We start from the raw sequence: 22,199 nt of genomic DNA, 5'->3' as shown, positions 1-22,199 counted from the left end.
GTGAGTAGTATTGTATTTATATGGACACGAAATTTGGTAATAGGATTTCCTTGGCAATCACGTAAAGAGTAAAGTAATTCCCTCGTGTTGATTCCCTAGTCCTTTCCTAATTAGTCAAATATCGATTCTATGGAAAGACTTTTTCAACATAGTATGGGAAAAAAAAAATTGAAGGTTATATATACTTATATTTCTCCTAAAATTTCTTTTGATAATTTTTATTTTAATTTAATATAAATAAATAATTAGGATGTTTTGAAGTTTTCGTAGACATTTAATTTAAGCTGCTTGAAATTTGTATTTCTTTTGTATAATAATTACATAGATTTTATTAGGGGCGTTTGTTTGTGCGTGGACATGGGTTGAGAACTAGGTTACACGGACACGCCTGTTTTTTAGCCTTCGCGTGTCGGACACGGTGTCCGACACGGACACGCGAGAGACACGCCTCAAAACGTGTCCCACACACCTTGAACCGTGTCCTTGGTTTTATTTAATTCCAATACGTCTTGGACACGGCTAAGACACCTCGGACATGGCCCGTGTCATATGTGGACACGGCTAATATCAATATTCATACCATTTTAAATTCTCAATTGACGTCTCCCTCTCAGCTCTCAGCCTCTCACCAAGTTTGTTTTGCAATTTTCCCCAAATTGAATCTAGGGTTTGTGCAAATTACATCAATTCGATCCTTTACTATCCATTAATTCGATCGTTTAACATGATTACAAAGAAAATAATGGTGCGTTGTTGGCTTGTTGCTTAGTAAAACTGGTTGTTTCTTGAATTTATATTTTGTAGAAAATAATGGGTTTATTTCTTCGTTTCTTGATAATGACTGATTATTTACTGGATTAATGGTTGTACACAATGGCCTAATGGGTTTATTTCTTGGTTTGATATTTTCTATAAAAAATAGGAAAAATTGATGGGAATAATCCCACCTTTAGATCATCTTCCAGAAATAATTTCACTTTTCAATAATCTGAAAACAGTCCCACTTTTTAACTCAGTCTTCTTTAAACAATCTCTTTTACTTATTACCGGCTAAAACGGTTTCTATCCTCTTTAAGTCATTATCTTTTCAAGATTTTCAGGTTTGTTTTTCTATTTTATTTCATATATCTTCATCTTCCAATTTATTCATCCCTAAAATAGATACTTACCAATACATGACAGTGAAGGTCAATTACCAAGTCAAACTTCATCATCCATCAACAAGTAGATAGATTGGATGAATTATGCACTTCTTTTACTCCACTATGAAGATGTAAAAATCTACTCGTACTATATTTGTGTTCATTAAAAAAAAAAAACAAGTAGCAAAGTTAGAGAAAGGGGTATTTTGAGGCAGAGAGTTTTGAATGCGGGAGAAAAGCTAGTAATCAACTAATAATTTTAATATTTAAGTGAAAAAGTGAATTAAAAGAGAAATTTTAAATGTAAGTAACATTACCTATTACAATGAATCATTTTTTTGAGGGTTTGTTTATAGAAGATAGGGTTAAAAGGTGGGATTATTTTGGGATTACATAAAGATGAGATTATTCTTGGAAGACCGACTAAAGGTCGGATTATTCCCGTCAATTTTTCCTAAAAAATAATGGAGGTAATTCGTGTAAGTGATCGTAGACATATTGGCATTTTTACGGGTAAGATATTAATATTTGTTTTGTCGTTTTTAAATGACCAAAAGTTTAGATGTTGGTTACAATGTTATTCAAATTTCCTTTATTTTAATATGTATATTGATTTTTTTTTTAGCCGTGTCCGTGTCCTAAAAATTTTGAAGTGCCGTATCCCGTGTCCGTGTCCGTTTTCGTGCAACCTAGGTTGAGAATCAAGTATCATTCCTGAGTAGTGGTATCTCATACCTTGCGTTTGTTTCAATTGTGACATTTTGGGTGGAATAAGGTTGAACTCGATTAAAGCTAAAAGAAAAATCTAAATAACCAAAGTCTTTTATTTTTGTGAAATTAATAGCATGATTAATTTATAGAATCGTATTATATAGAATATGTCTGAGGAAGAAAAACTCAAACATACATATTTAAATATAATAAAATATTTATTTAGACAATTATATACTTTAGAATAATCCAGATCGTTTAAATATATCGATTATCATTATAATGTATCAAACTATTGAAAATAAATATAATTAAACAATTAAATACAAGTGTTTATTATTAACTGTTGTGTTTTTTAAAATTTTTGTAAGCCTGATATTTATGGATTTAATCCCAGTTCAACTCAATTCATTTCGATTTTATTTTCTTTCAAATAATTTAAGTAAAAAATAATAAACCGTATTACACAACAATGCTAACGAATTGCGCACCGATAATGAAGAAACTGAAGACATGAAAAATCTAATACGGAGTACTATCTATATAAACAACCATTTGGAAAACGGTTATTTCAATGATGGACACTTGGCAGTTAAACCTAGCAAAATTGACTCAGCCTTAATAAACTATTAATCGTACCAGTACTCAACCCGACACTTCAATTGAAAACCCGAGCATGAATTGTATCCCGAATGGACTCGACCAGTATGGCCAAACCTATATGTGTATTGAATTATTGTTACACATTGATCATTATCCCTATATTTGATAGTAACAGACTAGAAAATAACTCGAATTTGAAAAAATCTGACCCAAATTCTTGTAAATCCAAATGAATGTCTACAAATTGACTTTATACATTTGACCGATTTGTAGATCTTTGACACCTTATTTGTTTGACACATAACATTCACTATTATTTTTAGTTACATATAATAATAAAATATAAATATGAAAATATAAATACGATAAATACTTCCTTCATTCAACTTCACTCTACCACTTTACTTTTTGTAAACTATTCACAAATGAGCATTTAATTGCAATTTTTTCTCAATACATAAAGTGAATATATTCAAGTGGAATCTTATTTGATTCGTCTTTGCGAGTATATTAAAAATATATAACTTTTATATTTGGGATATTCTCTCGTGCACCCTTTAACTTTTTCATTTTCTATGATATACCCCTCTTTTCATGCAAAAAAATTTTGATCGTCAATAACTCTTGACTACAAGCTCAGAATACGATAAACTTTTTTTCCAAATTGACCGTCTTTAAGAGGTCTCCCGTTTGAAAAAAAATTCACCAACGTCTCAACTCGTAGACGGGAATTATTCTCGGTCAAAGTTTATTCGTTAAAAAATGTTTGACCAACCATAACTACCGGCTAGGAGTTCAAAAAGCGATGAATTTTTTTTCAAATTGAAGGCCTTGACGAGATAATTGGTTTGAAAAAAATAACCGTTTTCTGAACTCGTAACAGAGAATTATTGTCGGTCAAAGTTTTTTTGCGAAAAATGAGGGTACACCATAGAAAACGAAAAAGTTCAGAGGTACACGGGAGAATATCCCTTTATATTTTTTGCAAATACGTAGCTAACCGTCCCCGTAAAATACGCGTTGACAAACGTGAAAAATGCAAAGTAGAGTTAAATGAAGATAGTACGATATAGATAGGTAGCTCATACGAGACCGAGACCCGAAAACCACTTGACAAACATTTTGTGACTTGCAACTTGCAAGTGGGAACCCAAAACGAAGGAAGACCACAACAAAAACCAAAGAAAGAGAGAGAAGAAGAAGAGGGATGCGAGAATAATGATGAGAGAAGAAGTAATTAGCTCCGGCGGAACTAATCCTACCGCCGATCAAACTCCGGCAGCCAGGTATTTTCTCTCTCCTAGGGTTTACTTCTTTAATTCAATTCGATTTCAATTCAATTTTAATTCAATTCAACCATTTTTCGATTAAAGTTAGGGTTTCTTCCGTATTCTCATCAAAGTTGTAGAATTTGTGGTGTTTGAGAAATTCGTTCTCGTTCCGTGGATTTATGCGTTGCTCAATTGATTGTTACAACGTCGTTTTCAGCTGGACAAATTGGATTAGTGGTAGGTAGATACATTATTGTACAATTTAGTAATGTGTGATTTTTGTTTGAATAATCGATGCTGGTGGTCCTCGTCTTGAAAAATTGAAAGTAGTCATGTCAATTGCTCCAACTAAAGTTGTAGATTGTGATTTTACGACGTGGTTTTAAGTTGAAGAAATTGGATTAGTGGTATTGTACTAATTAGTACTAAATTGTGATTTTGATTTGGGAACCGGTACCAGTGATATTCTGGAAAATGGAAGGTAACCATGTAAAATCCCCAAGATTTTATTACGTGGTTTAAAGTTGGAGAAGTTGGATTAATGGTAATTCATTATTGTGCTAATCACTCTGTACATCCTAATCTTTGTTTACCTTTGACTAAAATACTCCTCGCAAAGAATATAAAAGGTAAACAAATGACTAAGACGGAGAGGGTACTAAATTGTGATTTTGATTTGAGAATGGTTTTCCGCGCTGTTGTTCAGGACCTGTGGCATTTTCTTGGATGTTCAGTGGTTCAATTTCTATGATAAGTTCTTTTTGAAAAAGCAAGCTTAATGTGCACCTTAATTTCTTCACATTTGTTTACTTAGGATAGAAGTAGATATGGAATTGCAGAAATTGTGCGATTTGCAAAGAGTATTTTTTTTCTTTGAGAGACAATACAAGAAGGCGACACTATAGAGGGAATTGAGTTAGTATAAAAGTTCAGCTCTTTTGAAATGACTGGTGATAAAATTAGGGAAAGAATAGCAAACATCGTGACAAATGACAACCTCCATGATATCTAATCGGATTTCATAAGTTGCACGGATATTGAAATTTCGGATGTAACTCTTGCTAAAGGTAGGATCTTCATTTCCCTGCCTTTTAATGCCATTAGAAGGGTTCTTTCTAGATTCTAGTCCTTATAAAGGAAAAAAAACTATTTTTGAGTAGAGAAGTTGCAATATGGAAACGGTGGGGGGAGAGGATCCGAAACTGCTTGTTTGCGTAACAATTGTATAGGGTTGGCAAATCGAGAGGGGAGAAATGCAATTTTCTCTTCTTTTGAAATTTGATTACCATCAAATTATCAAATCCTTTCAAAATTTTTTTTTTTATAGAAATCTCCTAGTTTTGTTAAAAACTACACCCAGATTGAAAATAAAGTGACGTGCCACATTATTAAAATAAATTGAAACTGTTCATTTTTGAAGATTTAAATTCTCCTTGTTCTACAATTGTGCACGTTCAGTTGGCCAGGCAGCGTTAAGCTGATGGTGATTATTATTTCATTTTGTCCTTTTTCTTCTTTTTCTTCTTTTATACTTTCACCAATTATAGTTGGCATTGTTAGCTATATATGAAGCATCTCATGTGTTTTTGTTTGTTTATTTTATCAGCTCGGCAGGAGCATCATCAGCAGTGCCTGCAAATTTTGGTAGTGCAGATTGGTTAGGTCATGGGCTAGGTTCTAAGACAGCTTCACTATCTGGTGTTGGTACACAGCCTCCTTGTGCTTCTGTGAGCGCAAGTGCTTGTGGCTCCGCTCTTGGATCATTGCAGCCTTCTTGTAGACCTTGGGAAAGGGGGGATTTGCTAAGACGCCTTGCTACATTTAAACCTGGAAATTGGTTTGGGAAACCACAGGTGTGGACCTTGCATGAGTTATAGTTTATGCTTTCTATTAGTGAGTATCCTCTGGTTATGTGGTATTTACTGATTATTGTGCATATTCTTATGGCTGTGATGTTTGTACCGTGTTACTGGCTCACATCAGTATCATGTGAACCATTACTGGCTCACATCAGTCACATGTTTCCAAATATCTGTTGCATATTATTGTATTGTTGTGTTGTCCACGCTTTGATATCCGTAATTACTCCCATATCCAAAAATGCAGATATGAATATCCAATTTGAACTTTCTCCTGATTGGAGATCCTCCTTTTGGATTGGATTTGGATTTGTATTTTGCTTAGCCTTATTAACAAGAAATGGAGATTTAGAAAAGGAATAATTACGAAACCCACCCATTATAGTATTATCCCTTACTATTAAAAATATGTAGAACCAGCCTTATGCCATGATAACAATGTGGTAGTAGCCGGTAGGTAAGCAGTGTTGAGACATTGGACTGGCATATTCTTGATGGACTAAGGCTGATCTGAAGTGGTGTCCGGTTGCGTTGTACAATCTTAGATGGTGGACACCAGTCACACAACAATGGTTTCTTGTAGAGGAGCTGATTTCTTGAGTTTCTAACTGCTCCCTTCCGAGACTGTGACAAGAGTATATGAGGTCATGAGGATAGAGTTTATGAATTTTGCGTTTGGGGTGGCATGCTTAGTCTTCAACTTACTTATACTTTGTAAAGCTGATCACATGCATAAAATTGATTATCTGTTCATAAAGTTTCTTTCATATTGGATGACTTCTTTTCAATTGTGAGGAGAGGTGCAAGATAAATACTTCTCAGTTTCTGGTTTGACAGTTAATATTCCTAGTTTATTCTTGATCTTAGAATTTCACTTTTGTTCCTTGGTTTTGCTTTTCTGTTCAATGTTAGGTGATTACTCATTCATGCTTAAATGCAGGCTGCAAGTTCACTATCATGTGCCCGTAGAGGGTGGATCAATATTGCTGTTGATGAGATTGAATGTGAAACTTGTGGCGCAAATTTGAAGTATATTGCAACAGCTGATTGGATAGCATCAGGAGGTGAATCCTTATTGTTTGCATCTCATGATAATCTAAACTTAATTCAGGTTTTATGGAACTAATTTGAGCTCGTTCTTACAATATTATTGGCTAGTCGAGATAATCTATAGAAACAAACGAGTACTTCAAATTCAAAATTTAGGTATCTGGTAAATGTTTAGGTATGAAGGCAATAACTTAGCATCCAGTGATGTCCTGTAAATTTGTAACTAGCGTTGTGCTGTTTAGGATATTGGATCTTCTATTCTGTATTTGATTAAAGTGCTGTGCTAGAACACCTTAAGGAGTAGATATAAACAGTTCAGCAAAGTTGGTAGAAAAGGTCTTGATACTTTCTGTGAACTGATTGAGAAGCCTAATCTGGCTGTTGTTTTTGATGTTGTTACTTGGGGGGACATGGCAGTGGTCTTGCAGAATGGGTTCATTGATTGTTATTAGGCTGACTTTTGAATCCTCTTTTCCTTACTTGCATACTGTTTTTTTTTTCTGCTGTATTATGAGAACCATGCTGCTCTGTTGCAGTAATCAAAATTCCCTTCAATCCCTAAGATGATTTTTTCCGTTACTTATTAGTATGGCCCTCTTTGTTACACCTCTCGCGAAAAGGAATGTATATGTTGAAATGTGGGTTCTTTGATGGCTTAAATTCTGTAAAGTTATGTGTGCTATTACGTTATTTTGACGTTGTTCTCAGTGTATAACACTCCATTTTCAATGAAGCTGACGACGCAGCTGAAGAGTTTTCCAAACAGCTTGACTTAGGGCACAAGGGAACATGCCCTTGGAAAGGAAGTAGCTGTTCAGAGAGCTTAGTGCAGTTCCCTCCTACTCCCCCATCAGCTCTTATTGGAGGATTCAAAGACCGGTGTGATGGACTTCTACAGTTTACTGCTCTGCCAGTTGTGGCAGCTGCTGCAATTGATCAGATGTGCAAGTCTCATGGGTCACAAATTGACCGATTCCTATCAAACACTGCTAACGTTGTTGGGGATTCAAGCATGAAACCAGAAAATGTGACTGCAGTAGAATTCTCAACTGAAGGGCCATTTTCTGTATATTCCAGGGTACGATGTTAGAAAACATTTTCTTGACACACTTTCTTCAACTTCTGTTTCCTCATGTTTTTGTGTGTATCATGGTCTTATAGGCTCAGAAGCTAATAGCATTGTGCGGATGGGAACCTAGGTGGCTTGCTGACATTCAAGATTGTGAAGATCATTCTGCTCAATCTGCTAGAAATGGACACTCTGTTGGGCCTTCTAAGAGACATGGACGTCCCAATGGTCCTGGTACAAGCAAGAAAGCCTTTTCTACTACGGCTAATAAGGATTCTTGCAAGAATGAAGTCATGGGCCCTGAATCAAAATGTGAGTCGAGATCGCCATTGTTAGACTGTAGCTTGTGTGGTGCTACTGTAAGAATCTGGGATTTCTTAACTGTATCTCGCCCTGCTCGTGTTACTCCAAATGGAGTTGATATCCCTGAAACCAGCAAAAAGCTGGCTTTAACCCGTGGTGTAAGTGCAGCTAGTGGGATTAGCGGATGGGTCGGTACAAACTATATGGAAAAAGAGCAGAATGATTTTCACGACGAAGCTGCAACAACAGATGAGGGGAAGTTGATGTCAAATGCAGCCATGGATCTTAATCTCACTATGGCAGGTGGCTTGCAATCTGATCATTTTAATGTGCCTGAAGCCTCTCAGCAACTTCCTAATGTTGACCTAGGAAAAGATCTTATGATTGGACAACCTTCTCACAGTGAGATTGGTGATCGTGCTACTTCCTATGAATCACGAGGACCAAGTACTCGTAAACGGAGCTTGGAAGAGGGTGGAAGCACAGTAGATAGGCCAGTTTTAAGGACACAGCAGGCTGACAGTGTTGAAGGAACTGTTATTGACCGTGATGGCGATGAAGTAGATGATGGTAAACAGTATTCAGCTGGCCCTTCAAAGCGTATTCGCGAGTTTGATGTTTTTGAAAGGTGTGGGTCATCTTTTCGAAGAGATTCATCAATGGCAGGCCCTAGCACCTCACATGGTGTTGAACTTGAAGCAGATGAAAGAAGGTTTGATTTATCGCATGGAAACGATCAAGCTATTCGTTTCCCTAGTACTAGAGATTCAACACACGCATCTTCTGTTGTTGCTATGGATATCAATTGTCAGGCTGCAGATGATGACTCAATGGAAAGTGTTGAAAATTTTCCCGGAGATGTTGATGACATTAATTTTCCCTTTACGGCATTGCCTAAGAATGCTGATGGTATTGATACATCAGAACAGAATTACAGTAATCAAGCTCAACAAAGTGTGTGTTTCCAACCAGCCACTGCCCGTATTGGTGGAGAAATGGGTGTCAGTAGCACAAATGACGGAGAAGAAGTACTGAACACAGATACTGTAACTGTAACGGCACAAGCTAGGGATGTACTTAGTATTGGTATTAGTGGCGGAAGTGTTGGAATGGGAGCTAGTCATGAAGCTGAGATTCATGGAACTGACATTTTTGCAAATAGATCTGAGAGTGTTGTTGGTGATGTGGAACCTGTAGCTGAAGTTGTCGAAAACCAGGGACAAACAGGTGAATTTACTCTTGGACGCGGTTCAGGAAATAATTTTGTTGAAGAGATGGATAGAGAGGATCCTCATGGAGATAGTCAAGATGTAGTGTCACGTTCTGTAGGAAGAGCTGATAGTGGATCCAAAGTTGTTGGCTCGACTAAAGCAGAATCTGTGGAAAGTGGGGAGAAGAACATTGTCATGCAAGCTTTAGCCCCTGAAAATAGTGGTCATCCTTCTATGTCATGCAATGCAATTGTATATTCTGGAATTGAAGCATCTAAGGAAGAAGTATCACAAGGAGGCAAGCGATCACCAGGCGATGAATGTGCATATCCGGAATCAGATTATGTGATGGCCAATGGCATAGGTAATCTGATAGGTTGATTATTTTTTTCGTATCGTTGGTTTCTCATCCTTCAGCTTCTAAAGTTGGCCATTAATGGCCAAATGCAGCATAGAGGATCATTTCTGTAAGATTTTGTTGCAGTAGGTTTGCATCTGCATCTACTGCCATAAGAAGAAAGATAACAGTATTCTCCAAGTCAAATTTTAGTGCCTGACATGTGAAGTTTAGTCTGTTTATTATAATTCTATGATTAAGTAAGCAACATTTTTTCTTAAAGCTGTTTTGAATTTTGAAATCTTATATTGATCACTGCATTTGGTAGATAAAATTCTTATTAATCCAAGGGACTTGTACTTCGTATCTTTGTTACTTATAACCAAACCAGTAATGCTTTATTTAACTGACACAGGTTTGAAATTTGATATTGCTTGTAGGGCCTCCTAATGGAGGGAGTAATTTTGAGGATGTTGAATTTGATCCAATCAAGCATCACAATAGTTTCTGCCCTTGGGTGAATGGCAATGTTGCAGCAGCTGGCTGTGGCACTGGTGCCAGTTCCTCAGCTGGTGATGTTGCTCTTTGTGGGTGGCAACTTACACTGGATGCTCTTGATGCTTTTCAATCTCTTGGGCAAATACCGGTTCAAGCTGTGGAGTCTGAGTCTGCAGCATCACTCTACAAGGTATAATTTTACTGTATTGATGGTCAATTGTTTCCTATGGTACTCCGACTCTTCATATTACCTATCATTCGGACATGTGCTTAAAACTTGGAACTTTCATTTTAAGCCTGAGACATGATATCTTTCATAAAAAAGCCCAGATGACCCTTGGACATGCACCCATTTGGACACTTGTACGGTTGTACCTAAGTCGGAAGAACATATATTCTACTCCACTTCTTTTTGTTCAACACTGTTAACTTGAGCAATGTTTCTTTTGTCTAGGATGATCAGCGTACACCAAGCCGTAAACTCTTGGCGCGACATTCCTTCAGCAAAAGTTGTGGTCAGAGTTAAGCTTGAACATTGAACTAGGAGGTAATCTCGTTGCATTCTTGTAATTTCCATTGGGATCTTAGTTAAATTGCGTCTAGAGCACGTCTGCCACCTAGCTGCAAGTTGCAGTGACAAGCTAAGCGAAAGTACTTGAGGCGTCATCCGTGTCTTTTACTTCCTTACATGCTGGCTCTGTTTTAAATTATAAAAGGGGTACTATTGCACTAAATTTTATTCTAAAACTACATTTTGTTTGCTAAAATCTTACCCGGCTGCACATGAGGTATGTGTCTTGCCGTTTCAGAGTACCTCTTAAAACTAAGTTTGTAGCTCTTCAATCTAATTTAAAGAGGCTGCACATTTTGTTTTTAACATGATGTGTTTTCTGTATGCTGCAAACATGAATTGCTACATGTAGTAATCAAAGTGAGGTGGAATAACAATGGAAAAGAGGAGACCACTTAAATCACGATATAAAGAAAAGAAATTGAAGAGAAAATTATGTGAACTAAAGAAAAGAAAAGGACATATAAAAAAAGGAAATTTTTTTCATGAGGTTGAGAAAAGATTTAAATGGGAGAAATAGTTATGATGGAATATCAAAAGGAGGAAGTAATTGAAAGGAAAAAGCACTTGAATAAATTATCGTAAAAAGAATCAATAAGTCGGGAAAAGTGTCTAATCGAGTCATTCAAATAAAAATTTTCTCCATTCTTCTTGCCAGTTTCTCTTGAATTTTAAGTAGACACATCACGATATCGATCACCCTTATCCATGTCGTTAGGGTCTTCACATATGTTATGCAATCCTCCCATTTTTCCACTTTTCAAACCTTCTAGCTGGTGTATCACCTGGTTTCAATTTCATATGGTCAAACCACCTTATGCGATTTTGCTTCGTCTTATCTTTAATAAGGCCTGCTCATAAAAGAAAAAATAAAAAACAATAATTGCAGAAAAATTGGGTGAAGGAAAGCAGATCATTCTGGTACTTTCCCAGCACCAGTATTCACTCTTGGTTCTTCGAGCATACAATACTTGTAGAGTTGAACAGTTTAAATACTTGTAGAACAGTTTAATGTTCATCATCTTGTAGTGTACTCATCTTTACTAAAGATGATTGTCGAAGTCTATTCCTAAATGCACAATAAAGAAAAGGATTATTTCACATGAATAATCTATCTATTGGTGTCCCACCTATATTAATCCAACCTTCATATTAACTCACATTAATACGAACTATTCCACGACCTTCCCATTTTGCACTTAGGTGAAGGGCTACCTGTTAAACAGGTAAGCCCTTTGTTTGTATGAGTTAAAACGTCATTTTTCTCCTTTCTCTTTCTCGCACGCCATTAAACTTCACTCTCTTTACTGTATATCTTCATCATAATCATCAAACTAAGGGTTTGATTCTCCATTCCTCATTTTCACCATTGATCATCTGCATCACAACTTCACTGGACAAAGTAATTTCTTCCCCAAATTTATTAAACCTTTATGTTCTTTCCCAGGTTTTTGTACAAGTATGAGTGAAAATCACGTCCCCATAAAATAAAGTATCAATAAAAACCCGAGTTACCTCATACATCGAATAAAATTCACCATGAAATTATTCAAATTAACACTCTTGCTGGTAGCAAAATTGATTTGGGGGTTAGGGTTAGGGTTAGGGATAGAGATAGAGATTTTCGTGGTGGTCACCACAGTGTGGTGGTCGAGGCAGCAAATAACGCAAGGAGAGGGAGGACTGCGAGGACTTGGTTGTGGCGCTGACTCACAGATGTTCACGATGGTGGAGAGAAGCAGTAGACACAGGAGGTTGAAGGTGGTGAAGTGAGTTTTGAGGGAGAGGGGAGACGGATTTGTGAAGGGAGTTGTATTTTTGTGTGGAACAATGAATTAAAATGAAGAAGCTTGTTTGCATAAAAAATCAGAAACAAATCGGACAATAATGAGGAAGAGCATGAAGAATGATAATAAAAGAAGATGGTGAAATGAATTACAAGGTAGAAGAACGTCATAAGGTTAACTAAGATGACCGGAAATAGCAGGTGATATTATTGGGTAAGTGCAAGCTAAGAAGGTTGTGGGATAGTTTGTATTAATGTGAGTTAATATGAAGGATGGATTAATATAAGTGGGACATCAATAGGATGGATTATTCATGTGAAATAATCCTAAAGAAAATGTAGAGCCTCTGATTGGCAGAAAATAGTGGTTCTACACTACCAAAATCCAGAGACTACAGTGTGCATATAGCAAGATTTTGTTTGTTATCTTACGGAATGTGCTTGCCTAAACTTAATCCTGAATTTGTGTGGTTGCGATCAGTGCTTTGCAAAATTGTATAGATTGTTAACGATTACTTGATTCTATCTCTTGTGATTCAGAGCTTGCGAATATGTTTGAAGATTGTGATTGGAGCTGAGGCACTATGTTCGTTCTCCAGTGATGCGTCTCTGATACGGAGACCCGCTTGAGTTTGAAGACAATTTCTATGTAATTTAATTCTTGTGAACCCTAATTCGGCAATTTTCTTTCTAGAGTTCCTTTGGAGATTGGTATAATAAATAGGTATACTAAACATTCCACAGAATACAGGAATCGCTGATCTTTGCTCTCTGATTATTAATCAGAGGTCGAAAATCAACAGCGGAGTAAATTATAAGTATCTTGTATTGTATTTCATGCTCCTTATTTGTTTAGTGACACAAAACTTCCCTTCAGACAGTTGTGTTCTCAAAACCCAATTTTTCCCTTCTGGTTTGATAGATAATTTGATATCAGCATTACACAAGATCGAGTACAGGTAAAAAGTCGCTTAGTTGTGAATATGTGATTCCCTGTATGATTTCGTCAAAATTATTGTCGATATTACGCCAACAATTCTGAAGAAATCAGCTGCAATTAAACTTCTTCATAGGCGGCATAACCGAGTCTTTTAGTATTATGAATTATGATACGTAATAATACAGCAATACGGTGTATCTTATTACACAATCGATACCAAAGCTAAAGCAGCATATTTGTGCAACTTTTTTACGAGGAAAGAAAACTAGATACGTTACTCATACGTATGTGCACGATACCAAGAGTATTAACCATAAAACCCGCCCATCTCAGTGGCGTCCTTGTTGGAGTGGGTGGAAGGCGGGTCATAGCGCGTGAACAATCGGTAGGATGAGATGAGAGAGAGGGAAATGTAGCAGATGACGGCAATGAAGGTAATAGAAACAGAAACCGTAGCCTTTTTGCAAAATCCTCCGAAAGTTCCACAAGCTTCACTCCAACTTATCTCTTTATCTCCATGGTATGCTAAGTACACTACCTCTGTTGATACTGCTCCGGCCGCTATTATTACGTATGTAAATAGCTGCATTTATGCATCAAAAACTCCTTGTAAGATATAATCGGAAATTGATGTCTCGAGATTTGAGCTAATTCTAATGTTTTGAGTAATCTCTTACTTTCATGACTCGAGTTTTTCTTAATTTACTTGAAAAGAGTTTCCATGTACTACGCGACTCTTCAGAACGCCAGTTTTACAGGACGCTTCCCAACAAAGTTGTACATAAACATATTGCAAGCTGAAAGCAAATTGCTTAAATATGATGGAACAAAGCTGTGATGCTCGGACTCTTCACCTGACCCTGAGGATCCGGTGGACAGGATCCGGACACGGATCCGGACATGGATCCTTGACGGATCCTTCTATGAGAAATCGATGTGAGAGTGTTTTGTTTTTAACCTCTGTTTTGTTGTACAAAGATCCTTATATCGGGAGTGATCTTGATACTACGAATTTAATCTTTGTAATAAAGTCTTCATTCATGTTAAACATGAAGAAACTACTTTTCCTTTCTTTTCTTTAATTTTTTTAACTAATAATCAATTTTTTTAGAAAAAAAAAAAATTAGCCGAGTCCAAATTTAAATTTGGATCCTCGTATCCGAATCCTTGTTTTTGAGATTTCAAGGATCCGACACTAGGATCCGTACCCGTGTTGGATCCTCGTATCCAAGTCCGAGCATCACAGGAACAAAGTACCTGATCAAGAAGGAAGAAAGTCCAAGCTCTAGACATGGTAAAAGGGCGCGGAACGGCTGTAAAAACGGCGGAAAAGAGAGAGTAACCAGCACAGACACCATTGGCATAAATCAGATATCTGCATTCCACAATTTTTTGTGTCAGTTGACAATGAGACATTCTACTAATACTACCAAGTATACTGATAAAAAAAAAAAATTGATCCAAGATCCCCGGCCTGGATCATTTATAATAATTTTAGCTTAATTTTGCGAGTCGAGATTATGAAAATACAGTTAGTATTAAGCTATGTGATCTCAATTCCTAACATGATCAATGTTATAACAGAAGTAAGTAAGACAAATAAAGAACAATAAAGAAAGCAACGTGGTTCACTAATTCACTAAGGTGTGTTAGCTACGTCCACAGGGGCAGAAGGGAGAGAGTTTTATCAATGTGTGAGGAGTTTTCAGATTACAGATTCAGACGGTATGATAAGTATGACTGCTAGGGAGAGACGTAGAAAGTTTATATAATACTCCCTCCGTCCCGGTCATTTGTTGTCCTTTGGTTTTGGCAGTTGGCACAAAGACCAAGGAAAGGGGGAGGGGGCCAATTATTAAATGACAAGTGGAATAAATTGAGTGTGAATGATCAAATTACTCATCAAATTCATTCTTAAAATAAAAGGATAACAAATGACTGAGACACCCCAAAATGGAAAAGGACAACAAATGACCGGGACAGAGAGAGTACTCTCAAAGACCTAATACAGAATGACCTAGTAAGGCCCAAGACAGATCCTAAACCAATACAGATGACAGATACAACCCCGCATAGTCGTTCGAAGTGACGACTAACAAATTCTAGGCACAAACCCAACAATCAAATTACAAATGAAAAAAAAAATTCGTCTCTAATTAGACTAAACTAAATGGTTGTAAGCTGTTTTGGTTGATTCAAGCCTATTTGTCTTGAGGCCCGGGCAAACATTACATAACTCGCATGTAAGGCTGTAACTAATAATACGATAGCAATATAACATTATCTCAGTTTCAGTATCACCCTCTCATATGTTATTATGTAATAGGGTGATGGACTTTATATAATCTTATGTGAGAGATTGGGTACCGAGACTGGGTACGACCTGGTGGCGCCCTAGAATAACATGTGTGGTAACATTACCAATTAATTGTAATTTCATTGACAACCCAAAACATGCATTGCTAATTTAAGTTGCTACTCCATATTTACCCATTACCATTCTAATTATATTCGGTTGTACTATAACATGATACACCTAACCTGTTCATAAACATTACTCATATCAATCATTTGCTTAAAAATAATCGTCACAAAAAAAAACAAAGGTAAACAAACAACTAGACGAAAGAGGCGAAAAATTACTTGAAAGCTCCAAGATCAGAGTAAAAAACAGAACCAAACTCGTTAGTTTCAGAATTCTTAAGCATGACAACAAGAGCAGCCACGCACAATCCTAAGGGCAACAACCTTAGGAGTGTCTCGGCCGTGCGCATGCTCGCTTTCTTAGCATCTTCTGTCCTCTCCGCCATTGCGACTTCACCTTTTTCTGCCATTTTCGATTTAAGTAAGTGGTTATGTAATTAACAACAAGAAGAATGGAAGATGAAGATAGAGTGGTACAATGATCATGTAGGGAAGGTTTACGTAGCTATACAAGAAGTAAATAGTGTAATGTTAGGTAAGGTAGATAGTAGGAGCATTTAATTGTGTCTTTATTATTATATGCTCTTAATACGCATTTCTATGGCCCTGTTCTTTTGCACTAAATTTCAGCTCATTTCAGTTCGGTTCAGTTCTGTTTTATTCAGCATCATTCCGTTCAGTTTAGCTCATTTCTTTACAAATTAACCCTACTTCAGTTCAGTTTCATTAAGTTCGATTCGGTTCAGTTCACAGCTCTTTTCAGCGGAAAAGAATAGGTTTATTATTATGGAAAGTGTTGTATACTTGTATTCTGTTATGCATGTTACGTTGATTGGTGGGGATTGAAGTATTGAACCATGGATTATAATCTCGGGTTTAAAACCAGAGGCGTTTTTAGGATTTGATGAACGGGTTTGTTTAACATGAGATTATGTTTTATTGCGGTAAGGCATGTCATCATCGTAAAACAGGCGATTCATCTTCATGTGTGTAATTTGCAGGCTGTCACATTTACATGTAGATTTAGCGAGTGCACACCAAAAGATACTAACTTTTATGTGTTCAACTATTATATCTTTGAAAGATGCTACAAGTTTCAAAGTTAACTGTTAAAGCTATTGAGTCGTTTTTGTCCCCGTTAACTTTGCTTTTGGCACAAAAACCAAGAAGAGAGAAGGGACTATTTGTACATATTGTTATTGTACGATTTGTCAACATTAATGGATGTTGAAGATCAAATTACCCATCAGAAGCATGTCTAATGGAGTATACGGGGAGCTTTCCCGTCTGTAGTCGATTTTGTCATGTCGCATCTTCGCTTTTGTTTATTCAAGTGTTGATAGGAGTGAATTGAAAGGAAGAATAGAAACAAGTTGATAGACAAAGATGGGCAGAGAAATTAGGATAGAATGTAGCGTACGACAAAATGGCGACTTCTGTCTCGCGATCAAGCCTCCGGTCTTCAATGCAAGAATTATTGACGTTTGAGAATGACAAGTCCAACTAAGGAAGGACGGTTGTAGTCTAAAAGCACTAAATGTTTGGCCCCTCAAAACTCAACTTGCCTCTACTTGAGGCAAACTTAGACTCCGGGTCACGGTTTGACCACTTCGGACTAGTTTCAGGAACGGATCATGTTTTACGAGTTCTGAATCGTGAAAAGCTAGGCTTTCGAGTAGCCCAAAAAACAAGTGCATTCAACGACTAAAGTTTATTGTCTAATGTACACCAAAATTTGAGATGCTCTACATGGTATCTATCCAAACTACAGCCTGAAATTCGACATCATGATCCAAAATCATTCATCATGACGACATTTTCGACCTGACAAACAAGATGTAACATGTAAGTCTTGGGAATCGAAACCACATTAAACGCACATATGATATTAGCACTGATGAAGAATTGCTGATTTAGTACCTTATATCGTTCACTAATTGCCAGAGTCTAGTTAATACGCCGGATTCTTGTGCAGGAGGTCCTGAAACTTCACTGACCATTCTATCAACAGAAGGTCCCATTTCGTGTACCAGTTTGACTGATTCTGAAAGTCGATTGAGAAGGTTTACAAGGGCTATCACTTCATTTCTTTGCAATTGCAGCTGCAACAACAAACAGTAGGAACGAGAGTTTGAGCTTTTACAAATACACGGAAATCAGAAACCTAAAAACTGTGCCAAGACCAAGAACTTGAAGTACTTACATGATTGGAGTCGTTGTCACCCTCGACTGAGAAAAGGGTCTTCAAAGCTGTGCCAAGACCAAGAACTTGAAGTTTACCCCATAATCGGCATTTCTCACACCCTACGCAATCCATCAATGCACTGCATATTGTTGTTATATAGTTAGCTTCATGATAAAAATAAGCATCTCATCGAAACACAACACGAAATCGTACAGAACTTTAGGAATTATTCATTCCCTCCCAAACCGATTGACACCTTCAACGATTAACGAGTACCAAAAGTACCTATCTTCTAACTTGGGAAGAATGAAATCAAACCAATCAACTAGATACAAAAAGAACGATTATTTTGGAGTAAACCAAAATGAAATAGTGATGGTTCTTTTTGGCATGCAGGGAATAACAAAATAAAACGGAGATGGTCAGAGACTCTCGAGAATTCATGGAAGGGTACCTTATATTTCTAAACTGCTTTTGAATCTGTTGTTTTAGTTCAGGCCCACTTTGTCCTTGCCACAACCTAGCTTCATCAAAAGGAAGTGGACATGCGGCACGAAGTTTCGTATTGTAGAGCAGCTGCTTCAGCAAGGATTGTGTTTTCAAATCATCTTGATGATTACCTGTGTCATATTCAGCTTCCTCCAAATAGCCTGATGCCTATCAGTTGAATATAGGTTATAGCACTCGTATAGGGAAAAGTAAAAGTACAATAACGAAGTCGTCTCAGCAAATTGAGCAGAAGTACACACACCTTTGTTACTGCTCTGAGAACGAAAAGATATGTGAAATACAAGTTTCTAACACGCTCTGGATGTTTAAGAACCCGATCATGCATTATCTCAAAATTCTGACCCCACTGTAACCAGAAACGACTGTGTCAGGGTACTTATTAAACAACATATACGTAAATTAGCTCAGAAACTGAAATTACGTTCTCTTTTAACTAATTTGAGATTAGCTAACACGAATAAATTAAACTAATGAAAAAAAGAGATTAAACAAGGAGATGAACTCTACTTGTAGGGGTTAAAAATAATCATGTCGAATAAATAAAGCAGAATTCATTAAGCCTACTCCAAACTTCTATATTTAAGTACATTTAAATGTCACCAGAGCTTGAAAACGATGATACCTTGTTGGTGCTTTCATCAAGGAGATAATCAGCGGCTATATGGACTGAGATAGAAGCATGCAAACCAGATATTAGCTTGTACAGAACCTTTTTCTCTTGACAGTCCCCAGATGCATCTGCATAACAGCATAGTATCAGGAATAAGCTCACAGATCTGAATGCAATTACGTGTTTTTCTTCTTTTAATTGGAGAGGGGGCAATAAGGGGTCAACATGAGGTTTTTTTTTTTTTTTTTTTTTTTTTTACCACAAGCCACAACATAGTTTCTTCAGATAATTCGTGACACATCACATGCAAATCTAAGCACCAAACATGACTATTATGCAGACAACATAGTTAGAACAATTACTTACATTTCGGACAATTTTCAGAGTAAACTGCATCCCATATCCGTCTAGCGGAAGGACCTGTATAGCCCGTATAACGCTCCGGATTCAGTAGAAGGTTTACATATGTCATCTCACCTGAAAGCAAGCAATCATTCGCTTTGAGCTCAGCTCCATTTCCATGTAAAAACTACCCAATCTAATCGAGACTTTAATCAGGATATTTAAAAAAGAGGGAACTTACTGTTATCAGTTTCATCGTCATTTGTCCAGGGATTATCAATCTCTACCCAACCGACTTTATTGTCCAATGTTCGATCAACAGCAGCTTGTGGCTTTCCTTCTTGGCACATCAAATCTTCTTTAGTAAGGACATTAGACGGCTTTCTGAATGGCTCTGGGAATTCGTTTTCAGGACATTCGCAGACACTACAGTCCCGCAATTTGCACATCCCATCATCAAGCCAAAAGGGACAGTCACACCACAATTTTACCTGTCATAATAAATTTTTAACACAATTATAAAACAAGGTTTGCTAGCTATGTACCAATCACAAATTCTCACACGAAACAGTCTCCCACTATAATTTTTTATGAATTGAGGGATTTGGAGGGAAAAGCAAGGGAGGGAGAGTAGGGGTTCTAAAATCCCTTGTTTGGATAGCAAATAAAGGTGGAGAGAAATGGAGGGGGAGAGATTTGGAGGGATCAATTTTCCCTCCTCAAAGCCAAATCAAAATCTCTCCACAATAGGCAAGATTTGGAAGGAATTGTATCCAAACACCCACACCCCATTTGCCCTCCTTTTCCCTTACCTCCCTTTCTCTTCCCTCCTTCCCCCTCCCCTCCCTTTCTCTCCACTTTTGCTATCCAAACACACCCTCAAGGTATCAATACTTAAAAAACTAAGTTTGCTCAATTATAGAATTGCAGGCCCAAAAGAGATACTCACAGACTCACACATCACGACTTATTGTTATGAAGCGCAATGTACCGTAAATTAAACAAAACTAAGAGAGTGGCATTCCATAGAATCATACCTTGAAGTATCTGAAAAAAGGAGTTGTAACAAGTTCTTGAAGCAAAGGATGTAAAACATCTTTGTTAAGGCTGTTAACTGTCTCATAATCACAACAACAGTCCTCCACCATTCCTGTATATTTACATGACTCCTGTTCCAACGAGCAACACACGATTATTTCTCCTACTTCAATTAAACAATAAATAACACAACTTAACTAGTCCTAGATCTTCCTCACTCATCAAACACAATGTCCCTTTTTCAAACTTCTCCAAAACCAGGACTTCATTCTAAAATTGTATATCTATCTATTTTTGGTTCACGAAAGGACGAGCACCTCAAGATCAGTAGACTACAACAACTACCTTACAGAAAAATGATCTAGGGTCAGCTGAAAACATCATTTGAAACCGTCATTGAATGATCACACACCTCATGATCAACATACTACCTTGCAGAAAAATTAGGTCACATGCACCCACTAATCAACATCTACATTGCACCAAATAATCAAAAAAATCAATCCAAGTCCCCCATTACAATCATCAAGAACATCATGCTTCCTATTAACAACATTACATCAAATTAACCAAACCCTAATTCAAAAACCTCCACAATCACATGATCAACAATACATAAAACAAAAACACAACTCATGAGAAATGATCACACAACAACATTACCCCAATGCCTCAATAGCTCCCGCAAATTGCGAGGTAAGGGGGTTAGATGTACGCAACACAAAGAGGCTGTTTCCGAACACAAGAAACTAAATTACAAGAAAATTAACAATGAAATTACTGAAATTGAGGAAAGAAACTTACTTTGTTACACTGATTAGACCTAAAATTTCCATTATTCTTAAAATTAAATGCAATTAAAAACCCTATAACACCAACAATTACTGCCCATCTCAAAAACTTGCTTCTAGTCTCAATCTTTTTCCCCATTTCTTCTTTCTTCACCATTTACAAACAAACCCACAAATTATTTTCTTGCTAAAATTAAAAAAAAGTCCCAACTTTATATCAAAATCTTGTACAATTCAACAAAAAAGATCAAATTTTTGACAAAAGATCACAACTTTTTATCAAATTCTTGTACAATTCAACAAAATCTTGTACAAATTAACAAAAAGATGAAATTTTTGAGATAAATTGGTGAAAGATCACAACTTTATATTAAACCCCTGCTATAAATTCCGCACATAGTAACGCACATAGATTGTTAAATGTCAATTTATGGGTTTATGTTTTTCTTTGTTCAAAAACCAACGTATAAAAAATGAAATTAATTGAATTTTTAATTAAATTGGGTAAGATTATTTAGAAAGTTTACATTTTATTTGGGAAGAAATTGATGGGTTTTGAAGGTTTTTTTTGGATTAAAAAATTGTGGGCGTTTTACGAGTTGTAATAATAATTTGTGTCATGTGTGACGCGCATCAACCAATGAAAAGTTGTGGAATTAGCTGAAGGTTGGATAAATGAATTTGACTAGTATTAGAATCTAATTAATGTTGTTAACTTCTTGATTGACTAACATACTCGTGCCATTAATCACGTGTCTCCTGTCCCCCCATCCCTTGTTGTCACACCCGTCATCGTACATGCAATGTGGAAAAAATAACCACTTCTCTACATAGAGATCACTTTTTATGTTAAAATTTTTTTTTTTTCAAAGTGGTTAGTATTTAGCATGATGCTGTCACCATTTTATCAAAAAATGGTCATTTTTTGACAAAAACTAGTTTTATACC

General features: G+C 36.6%; 3 protein-coding genes across 4 annotated transcripts; 1 reads left to right on the top strand and 2 right to left on the bottom strand.

Moving 5' to 3' along the window:
- Positions 1 to 3,535: 3,535 nt before the first annotated feature.
- On the top strand, positions 3,536 to 13,287 carry LOC141647093 (uncharacterized). Of its 2 annotated transcripts, none has more exons than XM_074455135.1 (8): positions 3,536 to 3,742; positions 5,334 to 5,580; positions 6,527 to 6,650; positions 7,371 to 7,714; positions 7,798 to 9,583; positions 9,997 to 10,244; positions 10,509 to 10,601; positions 12,952 to 13,287. In XM_074455135.1, exons 1-7 carry the CDS (start codon positions 3,675 to 3,677, stop codon positions 10,578 to 10,580), a joined length of 2,889 nt encoding a protein of 962 aa, XP_074311236.1. In that variant the 5' UTR covers positions 3,536 to 3,674; the 3' UTR covers positions 10,581 to 10,601; positions 12,952 to 13,287. The 2 variants fall into 2 exon arrangements, with proteins under 2 accessions (XP_074311236.1, XP_074311237.1); XM_074455136.1 differs by having other exon boundaries at positions 3,543 to 3,742; positions 12,973 to 13,157.
- Positions 13,288 to 13,483: 196 nt separating this feature from the next.
- On the bottom strand, positions 13,484 to 16,297 carry LOC141647095 (CASP-like protein 2A1). The gene is made up of 3 exons (XM_074455138.1): positions 15,995 to 16,297; positions 14,609 to 14,726; positions 13,484 to 13,934 (listed from the first exon to the last, which is right to left on the bottom strand). Exons 1-3 carry the CDS (start codon positions 16,183 to 16,185, stop codon positions 13,659 to 13,661), a joined length of 585 nt encoding a protein of 194 aa, XP_074311239.1. The 5' UTR covers positions 16,186 to 16,297; the 3' UTR covers positions 13,484 to 13,658.
- A 1,097-nt stretch (positions 16,298 to 17,394) lies between these two features.
- On the bottom strand, positions 17,395 to 21,927 carry LOC141647094 (endoplasmic reticulum oxidoreductin-1). Its single transcript, XM_074455137.1, has 10 exons — positions 21,265 to 21,927; positions 20,460 to 20,591; positions 19,664 to 19,913; positions 19,447 to 19,557; positions 19,093 to 19,208; positions 18,712 to 18,816; positions 18,415 to 18,617; positions 17,979 to 18,099; positions 17,696 to 17,877; positions 17,395 to 17,599 (listed from the first exon to the last, which is right to left on the bottom strand). The coding sequence occupies exons 1-10, from the start codon at positions 21,406 to 21,408 to the stop codon at positions 17,581 to 17,583; spliced, it is 1,383 nt and encodes a 460-aa protein (XP_074311238.1). The 5' UTR covers positions 21,409 to 21,927; the 3' UTR covers positions 17,395 to 17,580.
- Positions 21,928 to 22,199: the final 272 nt, after the last annotated feature.

Source organism: Silene latifolia, chromosome 3 (assembly GCF_048544455.1).
Source record: "Silene latifolia isolate original U9 population chromosome 3, ASM4854445v1, whole genome shotgun sequence".
NCBI lineage: Eukaryota > Viridiplantae > Streptophyta > Magnoliopsida > Caryophyllales > Caryophyllaceae > Silene > Silene latifolia.
Note: the sequence above shows the minus strand (reverse complement) of the source record. Positions and strands in the feature narration are given on the sequence as shown.